This window comes from Myotis lucifugus, unplaced genomic scaffold (genome assembly GCF_000147115.1).
Source record: "Myotis lucifugus unplaced genomic scaffold, Myoluc2.0 scaffold_9, whole genome shotgun sequence".
Lineage (NCBI taxonomy): Eukaryota > Metazoa > Chordata > Mammalia > Chiroptera > Vespertilionidae > Myotis > Myotis lucifugus.
Window position 1 is genome coordinate 8,926,945 of NW_005871057.1, and position 27,885 is coordinate 8,954,829.

At 41.3% G+C, this 27,885-nt stretch overlaps 1 protein-coding gene and 1 pseudogene across 1 annotated transcript; both read left to right on the forward strand.

Annotated features, from left to right (window-relative positions):
- Positions 1–1,483: 1,483 nt before the first annotated feature.
- LOC102437138 (transcription initiation factor TFIID subunit 1-like) lies at positions 1,484–23,122 on the forward strand. Its single transcript, XM_023749735.1, is given in 9 exon segments — positions 1,484–1,595; positions 16,764–16,875; positions 16,917–17,998; positions 18,065–20,702; positions 20,704–21,587; positions 21,590–22,074; positions 22,076–22,519; positions 22,521–23,073; positions 23,076–23,122. Coding segments are annotated over 9 exon segments (6,357 nt in total).
- A 1,286-nt stretch (positions 23,123–24,408) lies between these two features.
- Positions 24,409–25,993, forward strand: LOC102439702 (annotated as a pseudogene).
- Positions 25,994–27,885: the final 1,892 nt, after the last annotated feature.

Here is a 27,885-nt window from a genome sequence, read left to right on the forward strand (position 1 = left end):
CTTTTCTGGCCATTTAAATATCTTCATTTTAATATCTATTACTTAGAAATTAAGAATAAGATAAAATATTTTAAAAACATAATACGATATATAATGTACTCTATTGGACTGTAATGTAAATATCTTTTTTTTAAATCTTCACCTGATTACATGCTTATTGATTTTGGAGAGAGAGAGAGAGAGAGAGAGAGAGAGAGAGACTGAGAGAGACATTGATGTGAGAGAGAAACATCAATTAATTGTCTTCCCTGCCTTCCTGTGTACACCAACCTGATGTAACCAGCAACTTGATGGAACCAGCAACTAAGTACACCCCTATGCTCCAACTGACTGAGCTACACTGGCCAAGGTTAATGTAATTTGTGGTGTCTTGCATTCTCATAATGGTGTTTCTTAAGTAATAATGATTTATAACTGTATTACAGTCACATTTGTAAATAATTCATTCTTCTTCTTGTGTTTAAGAACTCATTTACTTCTTGTGAATTGTTTTGTAATTTTCTTGTATTTTACCTTTCCTATTGAGATCCAAATTCACTGGTAAGTGATTTTTGTATAAATGTGGAGAGAGGTTGAGTTTCCTTTATCCTTGGGTTATAGTCTAGAATCTCTATTTGGTTCCACAGATCAATTTTATCTTCTTGAAGCAATGTCACACTGTCATTATTGCTTTAACTTTGTAGCAACCCATTAAGCAGCTCATCTCCTATCCCATTGGTCAATATGTCTGTCTTTAAGCCAGTATCACACTGTTTTGATTATTGCAGCTTTGAAGAAAATCTTGAAATGAAGTGTCTGGTCCTCCAACTCTGTTCTTCTTTATCAGAATTGTTTTGGCTCTTCAGGCCCCCTTGAAATTCCATATGAATTTTAGGAAGCCTTTTTCTATTTCTGCCAAAATCTATATTGAGATTTTGGTAGAGATTAGATTAAATTTGTAGATTGTTTTGGGGGTATTGACATTTAATAATATTAAGTCTTTCAGCCCATGAATATCTTTCCATTTATTTATGTCTTATTTAATTTATTTCTGCAATATTTTGTTGTTTTTATTGTCATCTTTCACCTCCTTCATTAATTCCTAAGTATTTCTTTATGTTATTGCAAATATAATTATTTTCTTAATTTCATTTTTGGATTGCTTATTGTTAGTTAATAGACACACTGATTTTTGTGTGTTGATTTTGTATCCTGCCTCTTTGCTAAATTTATTTATTAGTTCTAAAAGTTTTCTCGGTGAGGAATCATTAAGGTTTATATATATAAGGTCATATCATCTGCAATCATATTGTGGAATCATAACAATTTACCCTGAATGTATCTCCATCTTCTCCAATACTGTTATAGTAGTGAAAATGGGTTGAAATTAATATTCATGGAAAAATTTAAAGAGATAATAATTAAAGGCAGTTTGAGGAATGCTGGTAGAAGTGTAACAGGTTATCTAAACTATAGGTTATTTGCCTTCTAGTTTAAAGGCTTAATGTCAGTCAGCCTGAAGCTGGACCTCCTGACCTTGGAGTGTATCTGTGCTCCTCAGTTGACTGCTGCTTTGAGTTTTTATGACTCTTGGGGCCGAATCCATGTGTATTCTGGTGGGTCTTCAAGATACTCCTTTATAATAATTAAAGATGAGTTAAGGAAGAGACTATATTTAGAGCTCTTAATTATTTTGGAAAAGAGTGTTATGTGTTTACTCTTTTAAAAACGAAAAAACCCACAAATTTTATTTCTTGATCTTTCTGGAAAAGAGAATCTATATGCTATCTTTCCACATTCTAGTATTTTTTTTTTAAATCTTCATGTGTTTTATGTTAAAGTCATCATTATAACTTTCTGCTGTGACTATGTATCTAGGAGTAATTTCCTAGTCAGGTGTTTATCTAGCAGTTGGTTTCTCTTACACAATTCACAATTTCAAGAAGATGGCAGGAGAAAAAATACAAAAACGGGTACATAGGTTATAGGATTTAATTTTTGACCTTAAATTTTAAATAGGCATACTGACTATTTGTGAGGAAAGCAAATCTAGAAATTCCTTTTTAAACTACTTTTTATTGTTGGCATTATATTGCCACCTAATGGTTACCAGTGGAATGAAAAGCAAAGCTTTTGCACTTGGATGTCAGGAAGTTTCACCACAGTCAGTAAATAATGAAAAGTCAAGAGATAAGTATAATATCCATATTCTTTTTGAATATATCAAGAGCTGTTACATATTTGCAGATTGGTTGGAGAATGGCTCAATTTTAGGCCTCACACATATTATGAATATGTTGTTATGTACTCAACTCTTAACTGCTTATTATAAAACTGTACCAGAATCCTTGTCAGATCCAGGAAGGGGCTGCAGTGGTTCTCAACCTTCCTAATGCCACGACCCTTTAATACAGTTACTCGTGTTGTGGTGACCCCCAACCATAAAATTATTTTCATTGCTACTTCATAACTGTAATTTTGCTACTGTTATGAATCGTAATGTAAATATCTGATATGCAGGATGTATTTTCAGGGGTCGCGACCCACAGGTTGAGAACCGCTGGAGAGAAAGGGATTAGAGGAGCTTGCATGCGTGGTGATACCACATCTTAGCTTTAAACTCCCCTAATTCTTCTGAAAACTCACTTTGCTGAAAGATCAGTGAATTGCTGGGGAATCGTTCTTGTTTTGGCAGAGAATAAAATGGATTTTCAGATAAACTCAAGCTTTCTTGCTAGAGAGCTTATCATTAGAATTAAAGCTTGATTAATCAGCATTCTCTCTCTCTCTCTCTCTCTCTCTCTCTCTCTCTCTCTCTTTACTTTTAACCTCCTTTGGACTTAGTATTTAAAATAATATCTTGTAATTTATATGTTATTGAGCTTGGTATTTTTAACTAGAATTGACCTTAACCAAAGTTTTCAGATACATCTTTGTGCCACACAGAGCTTTGCCTCATTGCCCTCAGAGAATGGGGCTTCAGGTTTCCCAGGCAAGGGAACCCCGAGACTGTCCTGCACATGCCCGTGCACTCACCGAACTCTGCTAGAGACATACATCCTTCAATAAAGGCTCAATGTGAGCACTAAAAAACTGCATAGAAGTTGTCATCTTATTTAGGTAACATGGCCTGTAGAGAAGAGGATAGGAAAAATTAGGTTTGTTGCTGATTGAGCTCTCAGAAGGGGACCATGTACATAGCTATTCCCTTGTTCTTTTCATTTTCTTTCTTTTCCAAAACTCATCCCAAGCATCCCTCACAAATCCTTCTCTAACCTCACCATTATCCTTTCGAGCATGTCTTCACTCCTCAGAAGATAATTAAAACTCAGTCTCATGTTCCTTCTTGCTTCTTGCATATCCTTTAATGTTTGCTTTTTCCCCTCTCCGTTTGCTTACAGAGGTGGGCACTAGGCCCCTAGAAAGTAGGAGGGAAATGACTCAGGACCTGCTCACCAGCAGTATGTGTGGCTCACTTTCTACTCCATTACTTACCTAAAGACAAGCATACACCACAATCATGAATATTCATTTCTTTACAAAGACTACATGGTCTAGTACATAATAAGAGTATGTCTCCTATTACATAACCTTTGTTTATTATGCTAAAGCTTCAAAATCAATTCAGAACAAAGTCTTCACTGAAATTGCAGGGTTACTTTGCCTGTTATGAAAGCAGCATTGCTCTACAAATAGTGAGCTCATGATATGTAGCAAAGGATTTGTTATCTACTGCTGCTGTAGCAAATTACCACAAATTTAGTGGCTTAAAATAATACAGATCTATCTTTTACTGTTCTGAGGGCCAGAATAATGCAATCAGTTTTAGTAAGCTAGGCCAAGGTATCCGCAGGTCGGTTCCTTCTGTCTCTGCAGAGGGAATCTGTTTCTTCGTCTTTTCAGCTTCAAGTGATTGCCTCTGCTCCTTGCATGCAGCCCGGTAGCCCTCTTCTGCATCTCCAAAGCTCATCACTCCCATTACTGCACCAGTCATCACATCACCTACCCCTCTGTCTTACTCCTCCAGCTCCTTCTGATGAGGATTGTTGTAATCACGTTGGGTCCAGCCAGATAAGGCAGGATAATCTCTCTATCACACAATCTTTAACTTAATCCCATCTGTAATGTCCCTTTTGCTGTATAACTTTCACAGGTTCTGGGGAATAGCATGTGGACATATTTGAGAGCCATTATTCAGTCTACCACAGTCCCTGTGTGGCTGAAGTAGATAACCATGCATATTTATTTACAGGGCAATATTTTTTTGTCAGTTAGCAAATTAAATGATCATAGAGGTATTTATGGACATCGATAGTCATCAATATCAATCTATTAATCAAATGTCAAAATAGCAACCAGTAGATTGTGAGCATTTACATTTAGTACATTTTGTTCAATTCTTACTCTTTTTTATTTCATTTTTTATTTCATCAAAGTTAATTTATCTAAGCTATTGTTTTATATATTCTCATATCTCTGCCATTTCTTTTCAAGTTCTTTGGGGCTTAGAATGCTTATCCTCTAATTTACTGAAAATTCAAAATTCTAAGTAAAGTAAGAATTTTAAAGGAAGAAATAAAATAAATGAGGAATAAGCAGGTATGAGGGATCTATATTAAGTAACAGTTAGAGAAGTGTAAATGTTTTTGCCCAGTAGGTGGTATTCCTGATTCAAAAAAATGTACTAAAAGATCTCTGAAGCTCTCATTTCTTTTGGAAGTTTGTTTATTTATGTATTTACATTTATTTATTTATTTATTTATTTATTTATTTATTTAGTGTGTGTGTGTGTGTGTGTGTGTGTGTAAGCTTAGTCATTTTATTATTTTCTCCTATTTTTAAAATATTTTTTTTATTGCTTTCAGATAGGAGAAGGGAAAGGGGGAGAGAGAAACACTGATGAAAGAGAATCATCAACAGGCTGCTTCCTGCATGCCCCTCACTAGGGATTGAGCCCATCAGGGCATAGGAATTGAACAGTGACCGCCCCCCCCCAGCCCCCTTGTGCATGGGACAATGCTCAACCAACTGAGCAACATCGGCCTGGCATTTTTGGCCTAATTTTTAATATAATATTTAAATGAGTTGCTGGGTTTCTGACATAAATAGCTTGCCATTAAGTTTCAATATCACATGTAAATATTTTATACTATGCAAACATGGGTTTTAAAATGCAGGAATAGAACAGTTAATTGGTCATATTTCCTCATTTTTTTAAAAAAAATTTTACGTTTCTCTTTTGAAGTATCACAAAGTTATTTTAACAAAGGATAGTTATCCAGACTCCCTACTTTGAAAATATAAGTATCAATCCAGAAAAATTAACATAAAAATACTATCTAATGATGTTAAAACTTTGCAATATTAAACAAGACCAATGTTGTTGTACCAAGTAGTTAATTTTGAAATCAGATAGTAAAACATATAGTACCTTTCTCCAATGTTTTTACAGCTTTAAAATAGAGCACCGTGTTTACAATAGAGCTTTGTGCTACTGTTAGAGCATAACTAAAGCATTTCTATATATGCAAATTTCCAAATATTAAATTTTGACAGTCATGTCAGTAGAGTTGCATTTTTCTAGGCCATAGTTAGTGTTATCTTCTTTGCCAGAAGTAAATCCTTGTGAAAATACATTTTGGGGTATTTTTTTTCTACTAAGTAATTATGTTTTTACAAACCCAGATTCATGAAAAAAGGAGAGGTCCAAATAATAACTAAGAAAATCAGAGACTATAAGAACAGGCCCACCACAAATCCTGATATTGAAACCATTACAGACAGTTTAAAATATATGTGCTATATATGTTCAAGGAAATAATAAATGAGATTAAGAAACTCAGCCATAACCTGTTAAAAAAGAAAACAACATCAACAACAACAACTAGAACTCAGAATATATATAACTAGAGGCCTGGTACATAAAATTCATGCACTGTGGGGTGTCTCTCAGCCCAGCCTGCACCCTCTCCAATCTGGGACCCCTCAGGGATGTCCGACTGCCGGTTTAGGCCTGATCCGGGACTGCTGGCTCCCAACCGCTCGCCTGCCTGCCAGCCTGATCACCCCCTAACCACTCCCCTGCCAGCCTGATCCATGCCTAACTGCCCTCTGCTGCTGGCTCAGTCACCTCTAACTGCCCTCCCCTGCAGGCCTGGTCGCCCCTAACTTCCCTCCCCTGCTGGCCTGATTGCCCATAACTGCCCTCCCCTGCAGGCCATCTTGTGACCACATGGGGGCGGCCATGTTGTGCGAGGGCATGATGGTCAATTTGCATATTACCTCTTTATTATATAGGATAGGTGAAGTAACACAATGAATGGTTTTTACAGTAGATGGTTTTTACAGAAACAGCTTTAGAAAGTATTATTGAAATTAAATATAGGTCAGAAAAATAGCTAAATTCAAGTACAGAGAAATGAGAATTATAGGAAAACACACAAAAGAGACACAGGGAATACAATGGATGTGTCTAGGTGTATATAACAGGAGTCTTAGGAAGAGAGTAAAGGAAAGGAGTAAATATCAGAGTGCATTTCACATGGTAATACTCAATATTGTTTCACAGACATGTTTCTGCTTCATGTGTTTGCATTGAAGCAATGTATAGTATTCTTGATCTTCAAAGATGAAGCAAAAGACTGAGAGTTAGTCTGTTAGATTATCTCATTCACAGTAGCAGAGCCAAGATATTTTCCAAAGGTTTAGCTTTCATTCTTCATGATGGCAATTGTGCAGGAAGCATTTCTCAGAGAAACCAGAGCAATTTTTAAAATCCCCTGAACACAGGAAGTGGGTAATAACATCAGGCAGTTCCTTTGAATATCCTATAAAATAAAATTGAAATAGAATAAAATATAACTGTTACTTTGATGAATACATTCATGTGTAACAACTTTATCCTAATTACAATAATTTATAATAGATGCTAAAGAGGTATTTCAAGTGTTAGGTTAGCAGCAGGATAGGCGCCTTCAGACACTTTCATTACACAGACTCTTCACTTGGTCAGGGGACAGGGTGGTCCTGATAATCAGGAGGCTGAGTGAATAACATACTCCAGTTCATCTGCTACTAGAATGGTGTCTTAAATAGCAGATCAAGCCTGGCATGTCTGCAACTATACTCCAAGTCAATCACTCACAGTCATGAATCAGTCATAAAATTATAGCTACTGATTGTCCCCACATTATGTGTCTCAGAGTTATGAGACTCAAACCTTGTAAAAAAGATAGAATTGGTTGAAATTAGACTGTTCTTCAACAGAACTCTTTTTAATTCTATATAATAAAGAGGTAATATGCAAATTGACCATCACTCCAACACACAAGATGGCCACTCCCATGTGGACACAAGATGGTCAGCAGGGGAGGGCAGTTGTGGGCGATCAGGCCAGCAGGGGAGGGCAGTTGGGGGCAATTGGGCCGGCTGGGGAGCAGTTAGGCGTTGATCAGACTGGCAGGGGAGTGGTTAGGGGGTGATCAGGCTGGCAGGCAGGAGCAGTTAGGGGCGATCAGGCTGGCAGGCAGAAGCAGTTAGGGGCGATCAGGCAGGCAGGCAGGCGAGCAGTTGAGAGCCAGCAGTCTCCGATTGTAAGAGGGATGTTCGACTGCCTGTTTAGGCCCAATCCCACTGGGCAGTCGGACATCCCTTGAGGGGTCCCAGATTGACGAGGGTGCAAGCTGGGCTGAAGGACACCCCCTCCCTCGTGCACAAATTTCGTGCACTGGGCCTCTAGTTTAATATAATTTTTTTATTGTTGACACTATTACAGATGTCATGTCCCCCATTTCCCCCTCTGCGCCCCCCTCCACTCAGCCCTGGGACAGCCCCAGGACAACTCTTTTGATTTAGATTGACCAACATGTCTTTCTGGTGGATCTACATCCAGAAGTAACTCCTTGATAAGCTCACACTTATAGCTTCACTGTAGATGCTCACCACTGTGCCATGCCAGCACAGCCAAGGGTTCGGTGAGCCTGTGGGGGGTGGGCAGCGAAGGATGTAGAAAAGACAGATGGAGAAAATAAGCTGGGTCTAGGTGGATCTCCTGTGCCTGGCTGAGGCCACAGAGGGAGATCCAGGGGCAAGCTGAGCCCTTATTTTATAGCCAGAGGTAAACAAGGTAGTGGTCACCATAGTTACAATGTTCTTGTGAGTTTCACTAGTTTTGGCAGCACTTGCTGCATCTCCCTCAGCCCATTAACTACCCAGATAAGATCTAGGGAGAGTCATAAGGTCAAGCTTAATTATGCTAAGAGGGCTGTGCCCTCTAAGCTGGGACTTGTTTGTGGCTTTGCCAACAGTTCAGTCAGAGGCTTAACCCTATAGCCACTCCCTACAGACCACACTGGAAAGGGCACTCATGATGGTCCAGGGACAGTGATTTCTTTCTTCTCATGATCTCTTTATTCAGAGACAACACTGATCCCATTTATCCACAGAGGATTCCGTGCTGTACCTACTTCCTTCATTCCCCCATATCTCTCACTGTCTTTTTGTAACTTATCCCTTCACCAGTTCTCAACCTGTGGGTTGCGACCCCTGAAAATACATCCTGCATATCAGATATTTACATTATGATTCATAACAGTAGCAAAATTATAGTTATGAAGTAGCAATGAAAATAATTTTATGGTTGGGGGTCACCACAACATGAGGAACTATATTAAAGGGTCGCGGCATTAGGAAGGTTGAGAACCACTGCTTAGTTGGAGCTTCCTGGTTGCTATCTAGTTTCCTAGGGTCATCTCTAGACTTTTAAACTTTAACTGTTCATAAGTTTCTTAATTTTTCTAGTTCAACATACTAAAATTTGGGGTAATGGTTTAAGGTTTTCTTCTAGTTTATACTGCTTAAAAACAAGAAAATTAACTTAAAGTTTGTAATTTTATAATACTCTTTTTTACAAAAAGTGTCACTGTCATATTGGACAATCTGATTTGTGGATTACTAATGCTTAAGAATTGAAATTAATTTTTATATATGATTAGGAAAACAAAGATGTCTAAGTCCTCTGTAAAATGGAGATAACAATGTCCAGTTTTCTTTATTTACAGTGATTGCAAAATAGTGTTCATAAGGGCTTTGACAACTATATTTATAGCTTTCAATCATTTTTTCAAAAATAAGATTTTTTTAAAACCGCCTCTAGATTATATATTATGCTTTGTATTTATCAGGCAGACAGAGGCACTCTGATTAACCACAATTGATCTTTGCTTATTTACCTGGTGGTCTTTCCATAGTACTTACTTGGATTAGAAAAAAAAATGGAAATAAAATAGATATTAAAAATTATATTTGATATTTCTATTTTTAGTTTTTTTGAGGATTCTCCATACTGTTTTCCATAGTGGCAACACCAATTTGCACTCCCAATAGTGCACATCCTTACCAACAAGTGTTATTTGTTGACTTTCTCCTAATAACCATACAGACAGCTGTGAGGTGGTATCTCATTGTGGTCTTGACTTGCATTTCCCTGATGATTAGTGACATTGAACATCTTTTCATATGTCTATTGGCCATTTGTATATCTTCTTTGGAAAGATGTCTTTTCATGTCCTCTGTCCATTTATTGATCAGATTTTTTTATTGTTATTAAGTTGAATAAGTTTCTTATATATTTTTAATATTAATCTCTTATCAAATATAGCATTTCCAAATATATTCTCCCAAGTTTTGTTGATGGTTTCCTTTGCTGCGCAGAAGCTTACTAGTTTGATGAAGTCCCGCTTGTTTATTTTTGCTTTTGTTTCCCTTGCTTGGTGATCACATTGTAAGGTATAAAAATCTCAAATCACTATATTGGATACCTGAAGCTACTAACTAATATTATATTGCTTATCAACCATACTTAAACTTTAAAAATAAGTCTAATTACCTCAAAAATCATCTTTGATAAGTTGCTCAAATGTGCTATCAGTGATAATAAGTCATGGCTAGTAAAATTCTTTCAACCTGTGTTAATTTCAGTAGGTATGAATTAACAGACTTTTGGTAATGGCATGTAGGAGTCCTTAAATAAGTACCAATGCATGGGACTTATAGGTAGCATACAAACATTAATCAATAGTAAGTCCTAAGTTAAAAAAATTTAGAAATCGTAGAATTTACATTTGCAAAGTATATAACTTCAATCAACATTTCAGTCAGCAGATGTGAACTTCTGGGGAAAGGGTGAGGTTGTGATTAGGTGTTAAGATTTATCAAATTAGCACTTTTTATGCGAAGCACAGGGTGCCAAATTGTGAACCTTGGTTCACAGACGCTCACACAGATAGAGTTTATTTTTCACAGGTTCTGGAGGAAGTGCCTGGCACAGCTTATGGGGTCACTCGGGGAGGTCAAGTCAGAGTGCAGACACAGAGAGGACAGGACCTGGGTGCATACGGTCCATAGGAGTGGTGCTCTGGGGTTGGGGAAAAGGTTGGAAGTCAGGGAAGGCTGTTGATCACAGGGCTGTTGGGGAAGGCATATCAGAAACATATTTACTTATGACTATGTGCTGTTATCTAGCATATGCACTGCAGGCTACTTGACCAAACAAAATGGATGTCAAAGCAGCAATATCACGGAGTAACTTAGCTAAACTCTTGACATAGGGGTAATTGGAATAGCTCCCTATTGGTTTTATAAGTGGTGAGGTAATGTGTTATTCTTGATTGAGAGGAGTGGTGTTTATACGCCATATTCACTTTGAGGAAATTCAACTGTACACTTATGGTTTTTGTACTTTTCTATAGATGTATTATACTTTGATTTTTAAAAACATACATGAATTTATAAAATGACTAGAGGCCCGGTGCATGAAATTATGAACTCAGAGAGGGGACCCCACCTGTGCACAATCACAATTGGGACCAGAGAGGAATGCGGAAAGTTGGCCAGCCAGGCAGGGACCACAGGAGGGCTCCAGGGAATGTCTGGCCCATCTTGCTCGGTCCCCAGCAGCAAGCTAACCTACCGGTTGGAACATCTGCCCCCTGGTGGCCCATGCATGTCATAACGACTGGTCAACTGGTTGACTGTCCCCTGATGGTCAGTGCACGTCATAGAGAGCGGTTGAGGGCCTTAGCATATCATTAGCCTATTATGCTTTGATTGGTTGAATGGACGACTAAACGACCAGACACTTAGCATATCAGGCTTTTATTATATAGCACAATGTAATTAAACAGGTGTGGTGTCCACTCATCAATACATATTGTGGATAACAATTGGTGCCATTGAAGAAGTAACTTATAACTTGAATCTGCCTTCACATCCAAATAATGTCATTTGCGAAAGGCAGTTTTAGAAACCATAGAAAGTAGTCCAACTGGAGTTTCTTGGTGAATGGTAAGGGTAAGGTCCTCTTGAGTTAATACCTTTTGTGAACTTAACCCTATGCAAGCAGAACATCACAGCCACTAATCTGGCTTGAAAACTCATCATTAGAAAATACTAGTATATTTGGGCCTGGTAACTTCTGTTATGCTTTGCTGGAAATATATAGACTCATACTTTTTTTTGTAGTAAACTTTGCCATTAAATTTATAGGTCAGAGACATCCTTTCCCAAGCATCCAACTTGGTTCTCTGGCTACTTTACTTGGTAAAATAAGTTTAAAAATCCTGGACTAAGTAAAGTCTAGCAAGCCTCCTTACTGCAGGGTTTCTTCGAGGTTTTAATATATGAATGGGCATTTGAATTTCCAAACAGAGTACATAGCATGTTGCATTAGCCAAACTAGCTTGACAACATAACTCTCCTTCAATGGGCCCTTTCCAACATTAGTAGGTGGTTGGACACGTTTTGAGATTCAAGAATCCATACAGTTATTAACTCAATATATATAGGCAGAATGGAGTTCTTTAGTCTTAAAAAGAATAAAATAAAGTTGTCCCAAGTCTCATGCTTAGTATGTTTAAATTCAAGTGAAATAAAGTTACAAAAAGAGACTAAAAATTATGTAACTTGATTAAATTTATAATACATTGTTATTCTTTACGTATGGATAAATAACTTAAGGTTATTTGCCAAAATAATACATCATTTGTTTAAATGTTGGAAAATATCATGTGAGCATTGTAGATGCTAGTGACAAAATATTCTTGCCAAGTAGGAATGAATAAGCTATTAATTTAAAGTCAGGAATTGGAACAGAATTACAAGAATATATAGGACACACAATAAATGTGAATGCATCACTTATCCTTTCAAATGTGAATCTCTGTGTTTCCTTTCTCTGCTTCTATTGTCTAAAATCAGTTATGTTTACCAGCATGACTGTGAGAAGGACCATTGAAATGTGTGCAGCTACTGACAATTCACCCTGAATGAGTGCCTTCATTTTCTTGGATACTCTTAAATCAGTGAAATAAGGTTAAAATAAACATTCAGGGGATCTTTTGAAGAGGAAAGTAAATAGCATAGATATACTTTTACAAAAGCACTGGGGAACCAGGAAGATTGTCCAAACATTGTTGTCTGGGACGGTGGCAGTGGGATTGATGGAACGAGCATCTCCAGTAACTCTGGAGACCCTCTTCTCAGGCTGCAGCCTGACTCATTGTCCACCCTGAGATCCAAACCCAACATTCTCAGAGAGTGGCATCATACCAAGTGCCTTTGAATTAGCAAAGATGAAATCCGATTTAGTAGGCTCTAAGAAAAGGATATTCTTATTGTCTTTTAATTCTTTTGAAAAAATACACTGCACATAGTAATTCAATCAAAATGAGCTTTCTTATTATAGAAAAGAGTATTATATATATCTTTATGATTAGACAACACACATTTCAATATTCTTTGGATTGCAACATTTAATATTGAAAATAAAAATTATAATTAGTAGATTCCTGATGTGGTAAAGTAGCTAGAAAAGAATTTTTTTGTAACCGAACATAATAACCTACAGGGTTTATGTAAGGATGATGAATATAAATAACAGGTTTCATTTATGAGTCAAACACATATAATTTAACTATCTATCATCTATCTATCTATCTATCTATCTATCTATCTATCTATCTATCTATCTATCATCTACCATCCATCATCTATATGTGTGCATACATATATGCATTTGAGGAAATGAAAGCTAGAGAAACAATTCAAGTAAAACTAGTCCCTTCATTTTTTCCTTGTTTATAATTTTCATTACATTGCCATCTAGTGGTTACACAGGTATTAAAAACAAAAGTATTATAGCAACTTGGTATCAGAGGGCCAGTATATAATCAGACATATAATTTTCTATCAGAGATAGAATATAATTCATAATTTTATTTTAAGCTTGGAATCTTAAAATCATATTCAAAGACTGGAAGAAGGAAGAAACCCTTAGGCCAAATACAATAGAGCTACAAGCAAGGACCCCATTCAATCAAGTATTTCATATTTACTGATTCTATATTCATGCTCAGTGCTTAGTGTTTATTCAGAATCTGGCTTCCATTTCTTGGAAACATGGCCAGATCCAGGCCAGCCTGCAGAGACTAAATAGAACTTTTAAACATGGTGATTTTCAGTACTTAGTTTAACTCCATGAAAACCTTATTTCTGGCAAACAACAACAAAAACCCAGTTGTTTGCATTGGACTTTTCTAAATTATTGTACAGTTGCATAATAACACAAACCTTGTTGAATATATTAATAAGGTACATTCTTATTAGAGTTAAACTTTGAATACTCTTTCTAGAGGAAATTCTGAGGAAGTAAGGCAATCTTAATGTTAAATGTTTTGTTTTACTTACATTAACATTAAATTTAGATTTGGGATTAAACCTTATTTTTAAAAAGAAAATTTTATATTAAGTATGTGAGAACTCACACATTGCTGAGCTTGTTTATTTGTCAAATTTTGGTTGGATGTGCACCAACCAAAAAACAGACAATAAAACTGGGATATGTAAAGCATATTCTTACTATTAGCAACAAATTTGTTATTCCCTTCTGAAATTTGGATTGAGACATGAAAGTTTAAATTTGACTAATATTTTCTTTCATTACCAGTGGTAGCTTTACTCTATCACTTCTTGTTTATGAAAAAATATATACATAAGTACTAAGAGAGGGAGGAAGAAAGGCTGGTACAGATCCTAAATTGAGAAACTCAGTACTATTCTGGGAAAACCAATATGTACTAGTATGTTTATCCTAGCAATGACTTTCCGTGACACTTTCCTGAATATATTTGAGCTCATATACAAATTACATTTTTTTAAACCGTGTTAACTATTATCTAGTCTTACATTGAACAATGAGATTTATAGTTTCTGCACAGTAGTGTAATTTACTCTAGTCTAAATGTATTTTAGACTTTGTTGATAGATGGTTCATTGAGTCACTTGCTCAACCATTAGTAATTCTTTTTAATCCTGCAAAATTTTTGAGTAGACAATTTTACTCTGAGATGTAAAAGCTTATATTTTAGCATCTACCAGTACATTTAGACTATCACTAATGAGACATGTATAGTTGAATATCATGTATGGTCCTTGGGATAGTGAATATTTTATATTTTTACTAGAGGCCCAGTATATGAATTCATGCACTGGTGGGGTCCCTCGGCTTGGTCTGTACCCTCTTGCAATCCAGGACCCCTTGGGGATGTCGGACTGCCAGTTTCAGCCTGATCCCCATAGGGGCTGGCCCATCTTGCCAAGTCCTGACTGGGGCCCAGGAAGGGACACGGGAGGGCTCCAGAGCATGTCTGGCCCATCTCAATCCGTGCACTGGACCAGTTTCAACCTGATCTCCACAGGCCAGGCTGAGGAACCCCACCAGTGCAAGAATCCATGCACCAGGCCTCTAGTATGCATATAAGATCTTTGGTAAATCTCTTCTGCCCTTCCCCTCCCCCCTTCCCTCTGAGATTCATCAGTCTGTTCCATGGTTCTATGCCTGTGCATTGAGTGTCTGCCCTCTGGTGGTCAGTGCACATCATAGCTACTGACTGAATGATCCAATGGTTGAATGTTCAAAAGGTCATTCAGTCACTTAGGCTTTTATATATATAAATGCTTCATTGTTGTTGTTTACGTGGTATTGTTTAAACTAGTGTAGTTAAATGTCACTTGTGGGCTGGAATAAAAAGAAGACAAGATAGAATCTGAAGGTAAGGGAGGAGAGAGATGTCAATTCCAGGGAACAAGGCAGAGAGAGAGGAGAGGTGTTTGCTTCCTTTTGTCTTTCTCAGAATCAGTTGGCTTTTCCCCTGTTTGCTATTTCCCTGAAGCAATTGCAGCTGTTGGTAGCCTCAGAAGTTTCAGAAGTGTGGGGGTCCCTAAATCTTTTCCTACTTTTTCTGATTGGTTTCTTTTGCTGGAGGAAAAAATCACTCTGAGCCCTAATTAATGAGTTGGAGTCTGAGACAATGGGGGAAGAATAGGACTAGATATGCCTAATATTTAAGTTAGATATGATCTGAATCACTGGGCCACTTCTTTTTGGAAAATGCTAAGAAAAAAATTGGCAAAAAAACAATAATTTAAGAGACAGTTAAGTTGATCATTCTGTAAACATTTCATATAAGAATAAATGATTGGAATTTCTTAATAGAAATTTCTTAGTTAAAAACCATATGGACATTTATTTATTTTGGAATATTATTGATGCATTTTAAGCACCAACTTAAAATTTACAGTATTGCTAAAAGTTCAGATTCAATTATGTGTGCCCCTATAACTACTCAGGGCTACTTCAATACAACAAAAACATCCATAGCTCCAGAAATGACTGATAGATGGTTCATTGATTCACTTGGTCCATGACTTAAAAGTAATTATGTATATTAAGTAAGAATACTTAATAATATTATCTAGAGAAAATGCTCTTTGGGTCAGCTTACTCCAATAAGTACATTTATTTTTATGAAGTTTGTTAAACAGTAGTGATGATATAAAACTTTAGTATTTTCATTTAAAGTAAAACTGTTGAATGCATTTATATTTATTGTGGCATTATTTTTAGACATAATATTCTGAGAATTACTTAACTTTGGGATCTTGCAGGTCAATGACCCTTCTGTAGGTTTACAAACCTTTACATTGAATTAGAGGGCAGTAGCTTTGCCTCTTTCTAGAATAGGTGGTCTTTGATGGCTTTCACATTTGCTTTTCCATACATTTTAAAAGTAGAGTTACTTAGATTTTCACTTCTTAAACTTCTCGCAAGGTTCCTTATTTTCATAGATTTTTAAAAGTAGGACTTAAATTCCCAAACATTTGATAATGTGGAAAATAATTCATATGGTGGTGGCATCAAGAACTTGTTAACTTGTGATGGGTTTCAACGAAATGCAGGGAGCAGGCACTTCTGATACAAATAATTTTCTACAGCATCTATGAAATAGTGACTACAGTTAATATTGTATTGCATATTGAAAAGTTTCCTGTTTCTACCAGAAAACACATTTACATTCTGTGAGGCTGGCAGCCCCCAGGTGTTTTCTATGTGCTTAACCCTAATGACCTATCACACTATCACCTGTATAATGCAATTTACGGTGGTTCTTCCCTTTTGTAGATTCTAGCCAATCACAGCAAGTGGGCGTGGCCTCTTATGGGGTGAGTCCTTTAAAAGGCCACGCTGTGCAGAGCACACATCACTTCTCCAGAGCAGACTGACTGCGGTTGGAGCTGCCAGTTGAGTGAAGAGAATTCCTACTGACCCTGATATCCACAGAACTTAGCGAGGTGGGAGCACTCATAGCAGACTCTGGTGAATATGGAATTTAGAATGTATATGTTTTTATTTTTTTGAGTAAATGTCTCTATTCCTTTAAAACCTTCAGGTCCAGAGTACCAGCTAGGCACGGAGGTACCCCGGAGCAGCAGCGGCAGCAGCGGAGGCAGCAGCGGCTGCGGCCCTGAGCCGGACCGGCCCGGACCGGACCAGACCGGACCGTGAGTGCTGTGCCGGGCATAAGTTGCCCCTTCCCGTCTAGCCCTTTCGAGCCCGGCCCTGCTTCACGCCTGTCGCTAAGGGGGCTGCGGGACAGCCAAGCGCCGGGCCCAGGGTGCGGCCTGTGCGGGGACCTCAGGAGCCGCCTGCTAGGTGGGGTCGTGATGCTCTCCGCTTTAAATGATTTTAGAAAACAGTGTGCTGCCTGCAGTGCTGTCGTGGGCGCTGAAAACAAGCAGAAGAAGATGGCGCTCACCAGCTTTTCACCTGCACCTACTCAGCTATCTCAGGACCAGCTTGAGGCTGAAGAAAAGGCAAGATCTCAGAGTTCACCGCACACCTCACTGGTCGCCTCCCGAAGAGGACCTCCCCCGTATGGGTACCGGCAAGGCTGGGTACCTCGGTTAGTAGAGGACTTTGGAGGTGGAGGTGCTTTTCCAGAGATCCATCTGGCCCAGGATCCACTGGATATGGGACGAAAGAAACAAATGTCCAATGCACTGGCCATTCAGGTGGACGCTGAAGGAGAAATTGAATGTGATGCAATTGCTCGGCAAGGACAGTCAAAAGACTTCCTTCTTCCCCGACTCCGTCCACACCTTTGGGAACCCCTGGACCCCAACAATGGGCACCCAGCGGGTGCCACGGCCGCCATCATGTCAGACACGGACAGAGATGAAGATTCCACTGGGGGCTGCCCATTTTCTTTAACTGGATTCCTTTTCGGCAACATCAACGGAGCCTTGCAGCTGGAGGGGGAAAGCGTCTTGGACGATGAGTGTAAGAAGCACCTGGCAGGCTTGGGGGCTTTGGGTCTGGGCAGCCTGATCGCTGAACTCACGGCGAATGAAGACTTGGCTGGGAATGACGGTGCTCTGGTGAATGATGAAGGATGGATCAGGAGCACAGAAGATGCTGTGGACTATTCAGACATCAGTGAGGTGGCAGAAGATGAAAGTCGCAGACACCAGCACACAATGGGGAGCTTGCAGCCCCTTTGCCACTCAGGATGTGATGACGAGGACTATGAGGCTGATTGTGAAGACATTGCTTGCAAGTTGATGCCTCCTCCACCTCCACCCCCAGGACCATTAAAGGAGGATAAGGACCAGGAGGCTATTACTGGTGTGTCTGAAGATGGAGGAGGCATCATCATGCCCTCCATCCTTGCCCCTTCCTCTTTGGCCTCAGGAAAAGTGGACTTCAGTAGTTCCTCTGACTCAGAATATGAGATGGGACCTCAGGAAGCAACACAGGCAGAATCCGAGGATGGAAAGCTGACCCTCCCGTTGGCTGGGGCTATGCAGCATGATGCTACCAAGCTGTTGCTGAGTGCCACAGATCAGTTCCCAGAATGTTGGCCTGGAAAGGTGTTACGCTTCCCACGTCTTGTTGGACCAGGAAAGAATGTCCCGTCTGTTTGGCGGAGTGCTCAGAGAAAGAGGAAAAGGAAGCACCGTGAGCTGATACAGGAAGAGCAGATTCAGGAGGTGGAGTGCTCAGTGGAATCGCAAGTCAACCAGAAGACTTTATGGACCTACGACTATGCTCCGCCACCACCTCCAGAGCAGTGTCTCCCTGATGATGAAATCACAACGATGGCTCATGTGGAGTCCATGTTCTCCCAGCCTACTGGAGTTATAGATAAAGTGACAGATACCAAAGCCAGAGTAGCTGAGTGGCGTTATGGGCCTTCCCGACTGTGGTATGATATGCTGGGTGTCCCTGAAGATGGCAGTGGGTTTGACTATGGCTTCAAACTGAGAAAGATGGAACATGAACCTGTGATGAAAGGTAGAATGATGGAGGACTTTAGGAAAGTTGAGGACAGCAGTGGCACTGATCTTCTGGCTGATGAAAACTTCCTGATGGCGACACAACTGCATTGGGAGGATGATATCATCTGGGATGGGGAGGATGTCAAACACAAAGGGACAAGACCTCAGCGTGCAAGCCTGGCAGGCTGGATTCCTCTCAGCACGACTCGAAAGGCCATGGCTTACAATGTTGAGCAAGGTTGTGCAGCCAGCCTGGATGATGACAAGCCTTGGGACTCCATTTTCCCCATTGACAATGAGGAGCTGGTGTATGGACGTTGGGAGGACAACATTATTTGGGATGCTCAGGCCATGCCCCGGATGTTGGAGCCTCCTGTTTTGACACTTGATCCCAATGATGAGAATCTCATTTTGGAAATTCCTGATGAGGAGGAAGAGGCCACATCTAACTCCCCCTCCAAGGAGAGTAAAAAGGAATCATCTCTAAAGAAGAGTCAAATTCTCTTAGGGAAAACAGGAGTCACCAAGGAGGAACCACAGCAGAACCGGTCTCAGCCAGAAGTGAAAGATCCATGGAATCTCTCCAATGATGAGTATTACTACCCCAGGCAACAGCGTCTTCAAGGCACTTTTGGAGGAAATGGTATCCAGCACTCAATTCCTGCTGTGGAATTACGGCAGCCCTTCTTTCCCACCCATATGGGGCCCATCAAACTCCGGCAATTCCATCGCCCAGCTCTGAAGAAGTACTCCGTTGGGGCATTGTCTCAGCCAGGTCCCCACTCAGTCCAACCCTTGCTAAAGCACATAAGAGAGAAGGCTAAGAGGAGAGAACAAGAGAGGCAAGCTTCAGGTGGTGGAGAGATGTTTTTTATGCGCACACCTCAGGACCTCACAGGCAGAGATGGAGATCTTATTCTAGCAGAATACAGTGAGGAAAATGGACCGTTAATGATGCAGGTTGGCATGGCAACCAAGATAAGAAACTATTATAAGCGGAAACCTGGAAAAGATCCCGGGGCCCCAGATTGTAAATATGGAGACACTGTTTACTGCCATACCTCTCCTTTCCTGGGCTCTCTCCATCCTGGCCAGTTGCTGCAGGCGTTTGAGAACAATCTCTTTCGTGCCCCAATTTATCTTCACAAGATGCCAGAAACTGATTTCCTTATCATTCGGACAAGGCAAGGTTACTACATTCGGGAATTGGTGGATATCTTTGTGGTTGGCCAGCAGTGCCCCTTGTTTGAAGTTTCTGGGCCCAACTCCAAAAGGGCCAAAACACATATTCGAGACTTTCTCCAGGTTTTTATTTACCGCCTCTTCTGGAAGAGTGCAGATCGGCCACAGCGGATCCGAATGGAAGATATAACAACAGCCTTTCCCTCTCACTCAGAAAGCAGCCTCCGGAAGAGGCTAAAGCTCTGTGCTGACTTCAAACGCACAGGGACGGACTCAGGTTGGTGGGTGCTGAAGCCTGATTTTCGTTTACCAACTGAAGAGGAGATCAGAGCTATGGTGTCTCCAGAGCAGTGCTGTGCTTATTACAGTATGAGAGCTGCAGAGCAGCGACTCAAGGATGCTGGCTATGGCGAGAAGTCCTGTTTTGCTCCAGAAGAAGAAAACGAGGAAGATTTCCAGATGAAGACTGATGATGAGGTTCACACCGCTCCTTGGAACACCACAAGGGCCTTCATTGCTGCCATGAAGGGCGAGTGTCGCCTGCAGGTGACTGGGGTGGCAGATCCCACAGGGTGCGGTGAAGGATTTTCCTACGTGAAGATTCCAAACAAACCAACCCAACAGAAGGATGGTAAAGAGCCTCAGCCAGTGAAGAAAACAGTGACAGGAACAGATGCAGACCTCCGTCGCCTCTCTTTGAAAAACGCCAAGCAACTTCTACGTAAATTTGGCGTGCCTGAGGAAGAGATGGAAAAGTTGTCCCGCTGGGAAGTGATTGATGTGGTGCGCACAATGTCAACAGAACAGGCCCACTCTGGGGAAGGGCCAATGAGTAAATTTGCCTGTGGATCAAGGCTTTCTGTGGCTGAGCAAAGAGGAATGCCAACGCATCTTTGACCTACAAAACAAGGTTTTGTCGTCAACTGAAGTCTTATCAACTGATACAGATAGCAGCTCAGCTGAAGACAGTGACTTTGAAGAAATGGGGAAGGCTCTAGAGAACATGTTGCAGAATAAGAAAACCAGCTCTCAGCTGGCACGGGAACGGGAGGAGCAGGAGCGGAAGGACCTACAGAGGATGCTACTGGCAGCAGGTTCGGCAGCAGCAGGAAACAATCACAGAGATGATGATACAGCTTCTGTGACTAGCCGGAACTCTTCTGCCACTGGCCGTTGTCTCAAGATTTATCGCACATTTCGAGATGAAGAGGGGAAAGAATATGTTCGCTGTGAGACGGTCCGAGAGCCAGCTGTCATAGATGCCTATGTGCGCATACGGACTGCAAAAAGTGAGGAGGTCATTCGAAAATCCGCCCCTCTTGATGAACAGCATCGAGAAGAGATGCGGAAAGAACGGCGGAGGATTCAAGGGCAGCTGAGGCGGCTTAAGCGGAACCCGGAGAAGGAAGAGCTTAAGGGTCCTCCTGAGAAAAAGCCAAACAAGTTGAAGCAGCGCCCTGCCCTAAAACTGAAATGTGGGGCTTGTGGAGCCATTGGGCACATGAGGACAAACAGATGCTGCCCCCTCTATTACCAAACAAGTGCTCCACCTTCCATGACAGAGGAACAGGAAGAGGAGTTGGAAAAGACAGTCATTCGGAATGATGGTGAAGGACTTATCCAGGGTGAAGGGACCAAGATTGTTTTGGGGAAACAGCTAATTCAGAGTGCAGATGAGGTTCGCAGAAAGTCTCTGGTCCTCAAGTTCCCTAAACAGCAACTCCCTCCTAAGAAGAAACGGCGAGGTGGAACCACTCCCACTGTGACTATTTGAATAGACCTCATAAGACCATCCACCGGCGCCGGACAGACCCCAGGGTGACACTGTCATCTACCCTGGAGTCTGTCCTCAACGACATGAGAGATCTTCCAAATACTTACCCTTTCCACATTCCAGTCAATGGGAAGGTTGTAAAGGACTGCTACAAAATTATTATTCAACCAATGGACTTACAGACACTTTGCGAAAATGTGCGTAAACACCTCTACCCATCTCGGGAAGGCTTCAGAGAGCATTTGGAGCTCATTTTGAAAAACGGCACAACCCACAATGGGCCAAAGCACTCACTGACCCAGAGCTCTCAATCCAAGCTGGATTTCTGTGATGAAAAACTCAAAGAGGGAGAAGACAAATTGGCTCGTTTAGAGAAAGCTATCAATCCCTTGTTGGATGGTGATGACCCAGTGACATTTTCGTGTATTCTGGATAATATTGCCACCCAGAAAATGATGGCAGTTCCATTACTCTTGGCCATTTCGTCACCCCGTTAATAAGAAGTTTCTTCCAGATTTTTATGAAGTGATTGTCAGTCCAATGGATTGAAAGACTATACGTGAGAATATCTCCAAGCACAAGTATCAGACTCGAAAGAGCTTCCCAGATGATGTCAAGCTTATCCTTTCTAACAGTGTTATGTACAACGGGGCTGGAAGTCAGGATGCTAAGACTGCTCAAGAGATTGTGAATGTCTGTTGCCAGACATTGACTGAGTATAACGAACATTTGACTCAACTTGAGAAGGATATTTGTACAGCTAAAGAAGCAGCTTTGGAAAAAGCGGAACTAGACAGTTTGGACCCAAGGACCCCAGGGCCTTATGCACCTCAGCCACCTGATTTAGAGAGTACCAACACATCCCTCAGTATGTCTCGAGATGCCTCTGTATTTCAAGATGGGAGCGATATGGTCTATCCTGGATATTCCCACTACCACTCCAGAAAAGCAGGTGACACAGGAAGGTGAAGATGCAGATGGCGATCTTGCAGATGAAGAGGAAGGAACCGTGTAACAGCCTCAAGCCAGTGTCCTGTATGAGGATTTGCTTATGTCTGAAGGAGAAGATGATGAGGAAGATGCTGGCAGTGACGAAGAAGGAGATAATCCTTTCTCTGCTACCCAACTGAGTGAAAGCGGAAGTGACTCTGATGTGGGATCCAGTGGGATGATACCCAATCAGCCCCGTATGCTTCAGGAGAACACAAGGATGGGCATGGAAAATGAAGAAAGCATGATGTCCTATGAGGGAGACGGTGGGGCGGCTTCTCATGGTTTGGAGGATGGCAACATCAGTTATGGGAGCTATGAGGAGCCCGACCCCAAGTCGAACACCCAAGACACAAGCTTCAGCAGCATCAGTGGGCATGAGGTATCAGAGGAGGAAGAAGATGAGGAGGAAGAGCAGCGCTCTGGGCCAAGCGTACTATGCCAGGTCCACCTGTCAGAGGACGAGGAGGACAGTGAAAATTCCACTCCATTGCCGGGGACAGTGACTTGGGCTCTGATGAATGAGGCTTTCTTTGGGCCTCCTTAGTTAGCCTTCCCTGTTCCCCAGCCTAGGTGATTTAATGTGTTTATATTTGTACAGCGTCTGACCCTGAAATCACCAGCTAAATTAACACCTTAGCCTTTAAAAAATAGTAAGTAAATAATATTGAATTAATTGCCTCTCCTGATCTTCCTGGGCCAATGCCACCATTTGGATTAAACTCAAGCAACACCCTTTGCTCTTCCACTGATAAAAATAAAGCAATCTCCTCCTCCTTCAGTGCTTGCCTTTGACTTCATTTATTGCTCTTTGTATTAGTTTTCTCTGGGGAAGAAGGAGAAATTATGAAAGGACTTATAACTCTATGTTCTCTTGGTATTATTAGAAATTTCCCAAGCATGGTATCATTTCAGTTTTCTAGCAGGCTGGAACACAAACATGACCCTTGGTCCTTTCCAGTCGGAAGAGAGGAGAGAGCCACCCCCCCCCCCATTCAAAAGAGGCTCCGTACATTAGAAAGGAAGCCTAAGTCAGGTGCTCCGGCTCCTATGAGCTCCATGTCTAAATTTCAAAGGGCGATAAGAAAAGCTGAAGCTAATGGAGATCTTGACTTCTCACTCTGCTTCCCAGATGCATATGAGAATGAGTTTGGTGAGCACGAAAACCCCACCTAGGAGTTTATACCTTACAAAATACTTAAAGAATTAAAATTGGCCAGCTCTGAATATGGACCTCTAACTCCTTACACACAAAACTTTGTGAAGCCCTAGGCAGTCAATGGATGACTCCTTATGATTGGTCACGGGTTTGTAAAGCCAGTCTCTCAGGAGGCGATTACTTATTATGGAAAACTGAATTTGAAAAGCTTGCTAAGAGAGCTGTAGCCACTAGCACAAATTTCAGAGGAGGAATAACCCTAGACATGATATTAGGAGAAGGTGATTATATCACGGATCAGGAGCAAATGTATATGCCCAAAGAGGCACTTATTAAAGTAACCAGTGGTGCAGTAAATGCCTGAAAATCCCTACCTTGTACAGTAGGAAAAACAATGACCCTTACAGAGGTTAAACATAAGGTCGAGGAAGCATATCAGGATTTTCTTTCTTGCCTCATACAAGCAGTCAAGAGAGTAATCACTAATGACGAGGCAGCCGATATGCCAATCAAACAACTGGCTTTTGAAAATGCTAAAAATACCTGGCAGGCTTTATTAAGGCTGATTCTCAGAACGGGAACTATAAATGATTTTATAAAACAGTGTGCTGCCCACGGTGCTGTCGTGGGCGCTGAAAACAAGCAGAAGATGATGGCGCTCCCCAGTTTTTTACCTGCACCTACTCAGGTGTCTCAGGACCAGCTTGAGGCTGAAGAAAAGGCAAGATCCCAGAGATCACGGCAGACCTCACTGGTCGCCTCCCGAAGAGGACCTCCCCCGTATGGGTACAGGCAAGGCTGGGTACCTCGGTTAGTAGAGGACTTTGGAGGTGGAGGTGCTTTTCCAGAGATCCATGTGGCCCAGTATCCACTGGATATGGGACGAAAGAAACAAATGTCCAATGCACTGGCCATTCAGGTGGACGCTGAAGGAAAAATTGAGTATCATGCAATTGCTCGGCAAGGACAGTCAAAAAACAAGGTCATTTTTAGCAAGTACACTGACCAGGTTCCCAAGGAGGTCATGAATGCAGATGACTCAGACCTGCAAAGACCTGATGAAGAAGCTATTACAGAGATAACAGAGAAGACAAGGGTGTCCTTAGAAACATCTGTATCACAGAAGGTTGCTGCTGCCATGCCAGTTCAGTTTCTCCCATACACACCATCTCAGCAAGGTATGGCTTTCAACTCTGGAGCAAAACAGAGGGTTATTCGTATGGTGGAAATACAGAAAGATCCAATGCATCCTCCAAGGTTCAAGATAAATAAGGAAATTCCCCGAGGACCACCTTCTCCTCAGGCACCTGTCATGCATTCTCCTAGCCGAAAGATGACTGTGAAGGCACAACAAGAGTGCAAGATTCCTCTGTGTATTTCAAACTGGAAAAATGCAAAGGGTTATACAATTCCATTAGACAAACGTCTGGCTGCTGATGGAAGAGGATTGCAGACAGTTCACATCAATGAAAATTTTGCTAAACTGGCTAAAGCCCTCTACTCTGCTGATCGGAAGGCTCATGAAGCTGTGGGAATGCGTGCCCAAGTAGAGAGAAAGATGGCTCAAAAAGAAAAAGAGTGACATGAAGAGGAACTGAGAGAAATGGCCCAGAAGGCTAGAGAGAGAAGAGCTGAGAAAAAAATGCATGTGGAAAAAGAGGATGAGGAGGCATGTGAGAGGGATGACATTCGGCATGACAGGCGGAAAGAGAGACAGCATGACCGGAAAATTTCCAGGGTAGCGCCTGATAAGAGGTCGAAACTGCAGAGAAATGAAAATCGCGACATCAGTGAGGTCATTGCTCTTGGTGTGTCCAATCCTCGGACTTCCAATGAAGTTCCATATGACCAAAGGCTGTTCAACCAATCCAAGGGCATGGACAGTGGTATTGCAGGTGGAGGAGATGAAATTTACAATGTCTATGATCAAGTCTGGAGAGGTGGTAAAGATATGGCACAGCATATTACCCAGGCCCAGTAAAAATCTGGATAAGGACATGTATGTTGATGACCTAGAAGCCAGGATACAGACCAACAGGTTCATTCCCAAAAAGGAGTTTTCTGGTTCAGACCGTCAGCAAAGAGGTAGAGAAGGACCAGTTCAGTTTGAGGACGATCCTTTTGGTTTGGACAAGTTCTTGGAGGAAGCCAAACAGCATGGTGGCTCTGAAAGACCCTCAGTTAGCAGCCGCCCCAAGGAACATGAGCATGAAGGCAAAAAGACGAGGAAGGAATAGCTACAACTCTTCACAGTGAATGGACTATTACCCATAACCATAATGATGCAAGTTATATGGGCAAACACTTTGTAAACGGGCCAGATAAAAACCAAATCTGGGGTCAGATCCCAGCAATACTTTTTCTTACAGCAGAAAGGGGGAATGGCAAATTCTACTTTGAACTATTTACTTTTATTAAAGAGTGGGTTGTGTTTATGCATCTCCCAGCTTTTGGCATTTATAAAACATACTGCCCCATAAATGAATTTAAGACCACTTCCTTTTATGTGACGTTAATACTTTTGGGTTAATATTTTGTGTAGGAATGACTGCTTGCTTACGAGTAAAGGAAACCCAACCACAGTGAGTACAAGGATGTTCACCGATTGGAACTGTCCTACAAAATAATGTATGCCCCTAATTTGCTCTGATATAATTTGGAGTGGGAAAAGTAAGCGCTTGCTTGGTGCATCCATTTGTTTCAAATAAAAACATTTAGACAAAAATAACTAACTAACTAACTAACTAACTAACTAAATAAATAAATAAATAAAAACCACTGTGTTGTAGCTATAGCTGCAGCCCTCAAGGGGGAGAGATACCCTCAATATGTAAAGGGCATAGGACAAGCCAGCAATAATACAGGTAATAAAAGAAGTACGAACTGACACTCTTGTGGCTTACCTGGGCACTTTAGCAGAGAATGCACAAATAAAAATAATGACACCCAGGCCAGATGGCAAGCTCCTCAACGTCTGGAAATAATTCAGGGAACAATATTGATGCTCCAAAAATTGTTTGTCCCCGATGTCAGAAAGGATTCTATTGGGCAAAGAATGTAGATCAAAATACCATAGAAATGGTCGGCTTTTAATTCTACAAACCGCTCCCAAGGAGGTTTTATCCCATCACCTCAATTGGGAAACTTGAGAGGGGGTCAGCCCCAGGCCCCTGCAATAATAGGGGCATCAACCCTCAACTCCTCTGAAAATTTCAATCAGTCATTTACCTTTTCAGGGCAACTCCAGGCAGTGCAGGATTGGACCTCCATTCAACGACCCACACAATACTAACCACAGTCTTCCAAGTCGTAGGCATTCCTAAGGGGTGTGTCTGGGCCGCTGCCTGAGGGAACTGTAGATTTAATATTAGGATGGAGCTCCACCTCGTTACAGGGGATCTTAGTCATCCCAGGAGTGGTTGATGCAGACTGCACAAGAAAAATACAGATTTTACTTTCCCCACCCACCACAACTATACAGAATCAGCCCATCCAGAGAATTTCCCAATTGCTCCTGGGACCAATAGATAAAGTAGGGACAGTCGTTACCCAGGAAGCCAGAGGGGCCGGAGGCTTTGGATCTAGTGATGCAGCATTTTGGATACAAGAAACCCAGGCTGCTAGACCTCCACAAAGTTTTAGGATACCGTCCCTCATATGTGCCCTATGACGACTGTTTATTTAAAAACCAACAAGGTCTATTATACTGTGGGTGTAACCAGAATCTCAGCTGAGCATACAATGTGATACACAGGCCTGAGTCACCAGGCAAAAAGCCATAGTGAGTCTTCCAGACGTGGGTCACTTGGCAGAAATCTCAGTGCCCGACAGTGTGCTCCCTGTGTGTACGTTCGAAGCCACGCAAGCACACCCGTGGATTTCAGTTGTACGATGTCGTCTGATGGCACACACACACACACATACACACACACACAAACACACACACACATACACATACACACACAAACACACACACAGGAGCCCCTGCCTTCTTGCAGATAGTGCCCCTGCTGGACCTTCCCCCCTCGGGTCTACCCATGCCTGGGGAGGTCCAGGCACATGGCTCCACTTCTCCCAGAGGAGGCTGAGGAAGGGGGTGGGGGGTGGCGAGCATGCTTGCATCAGCGCT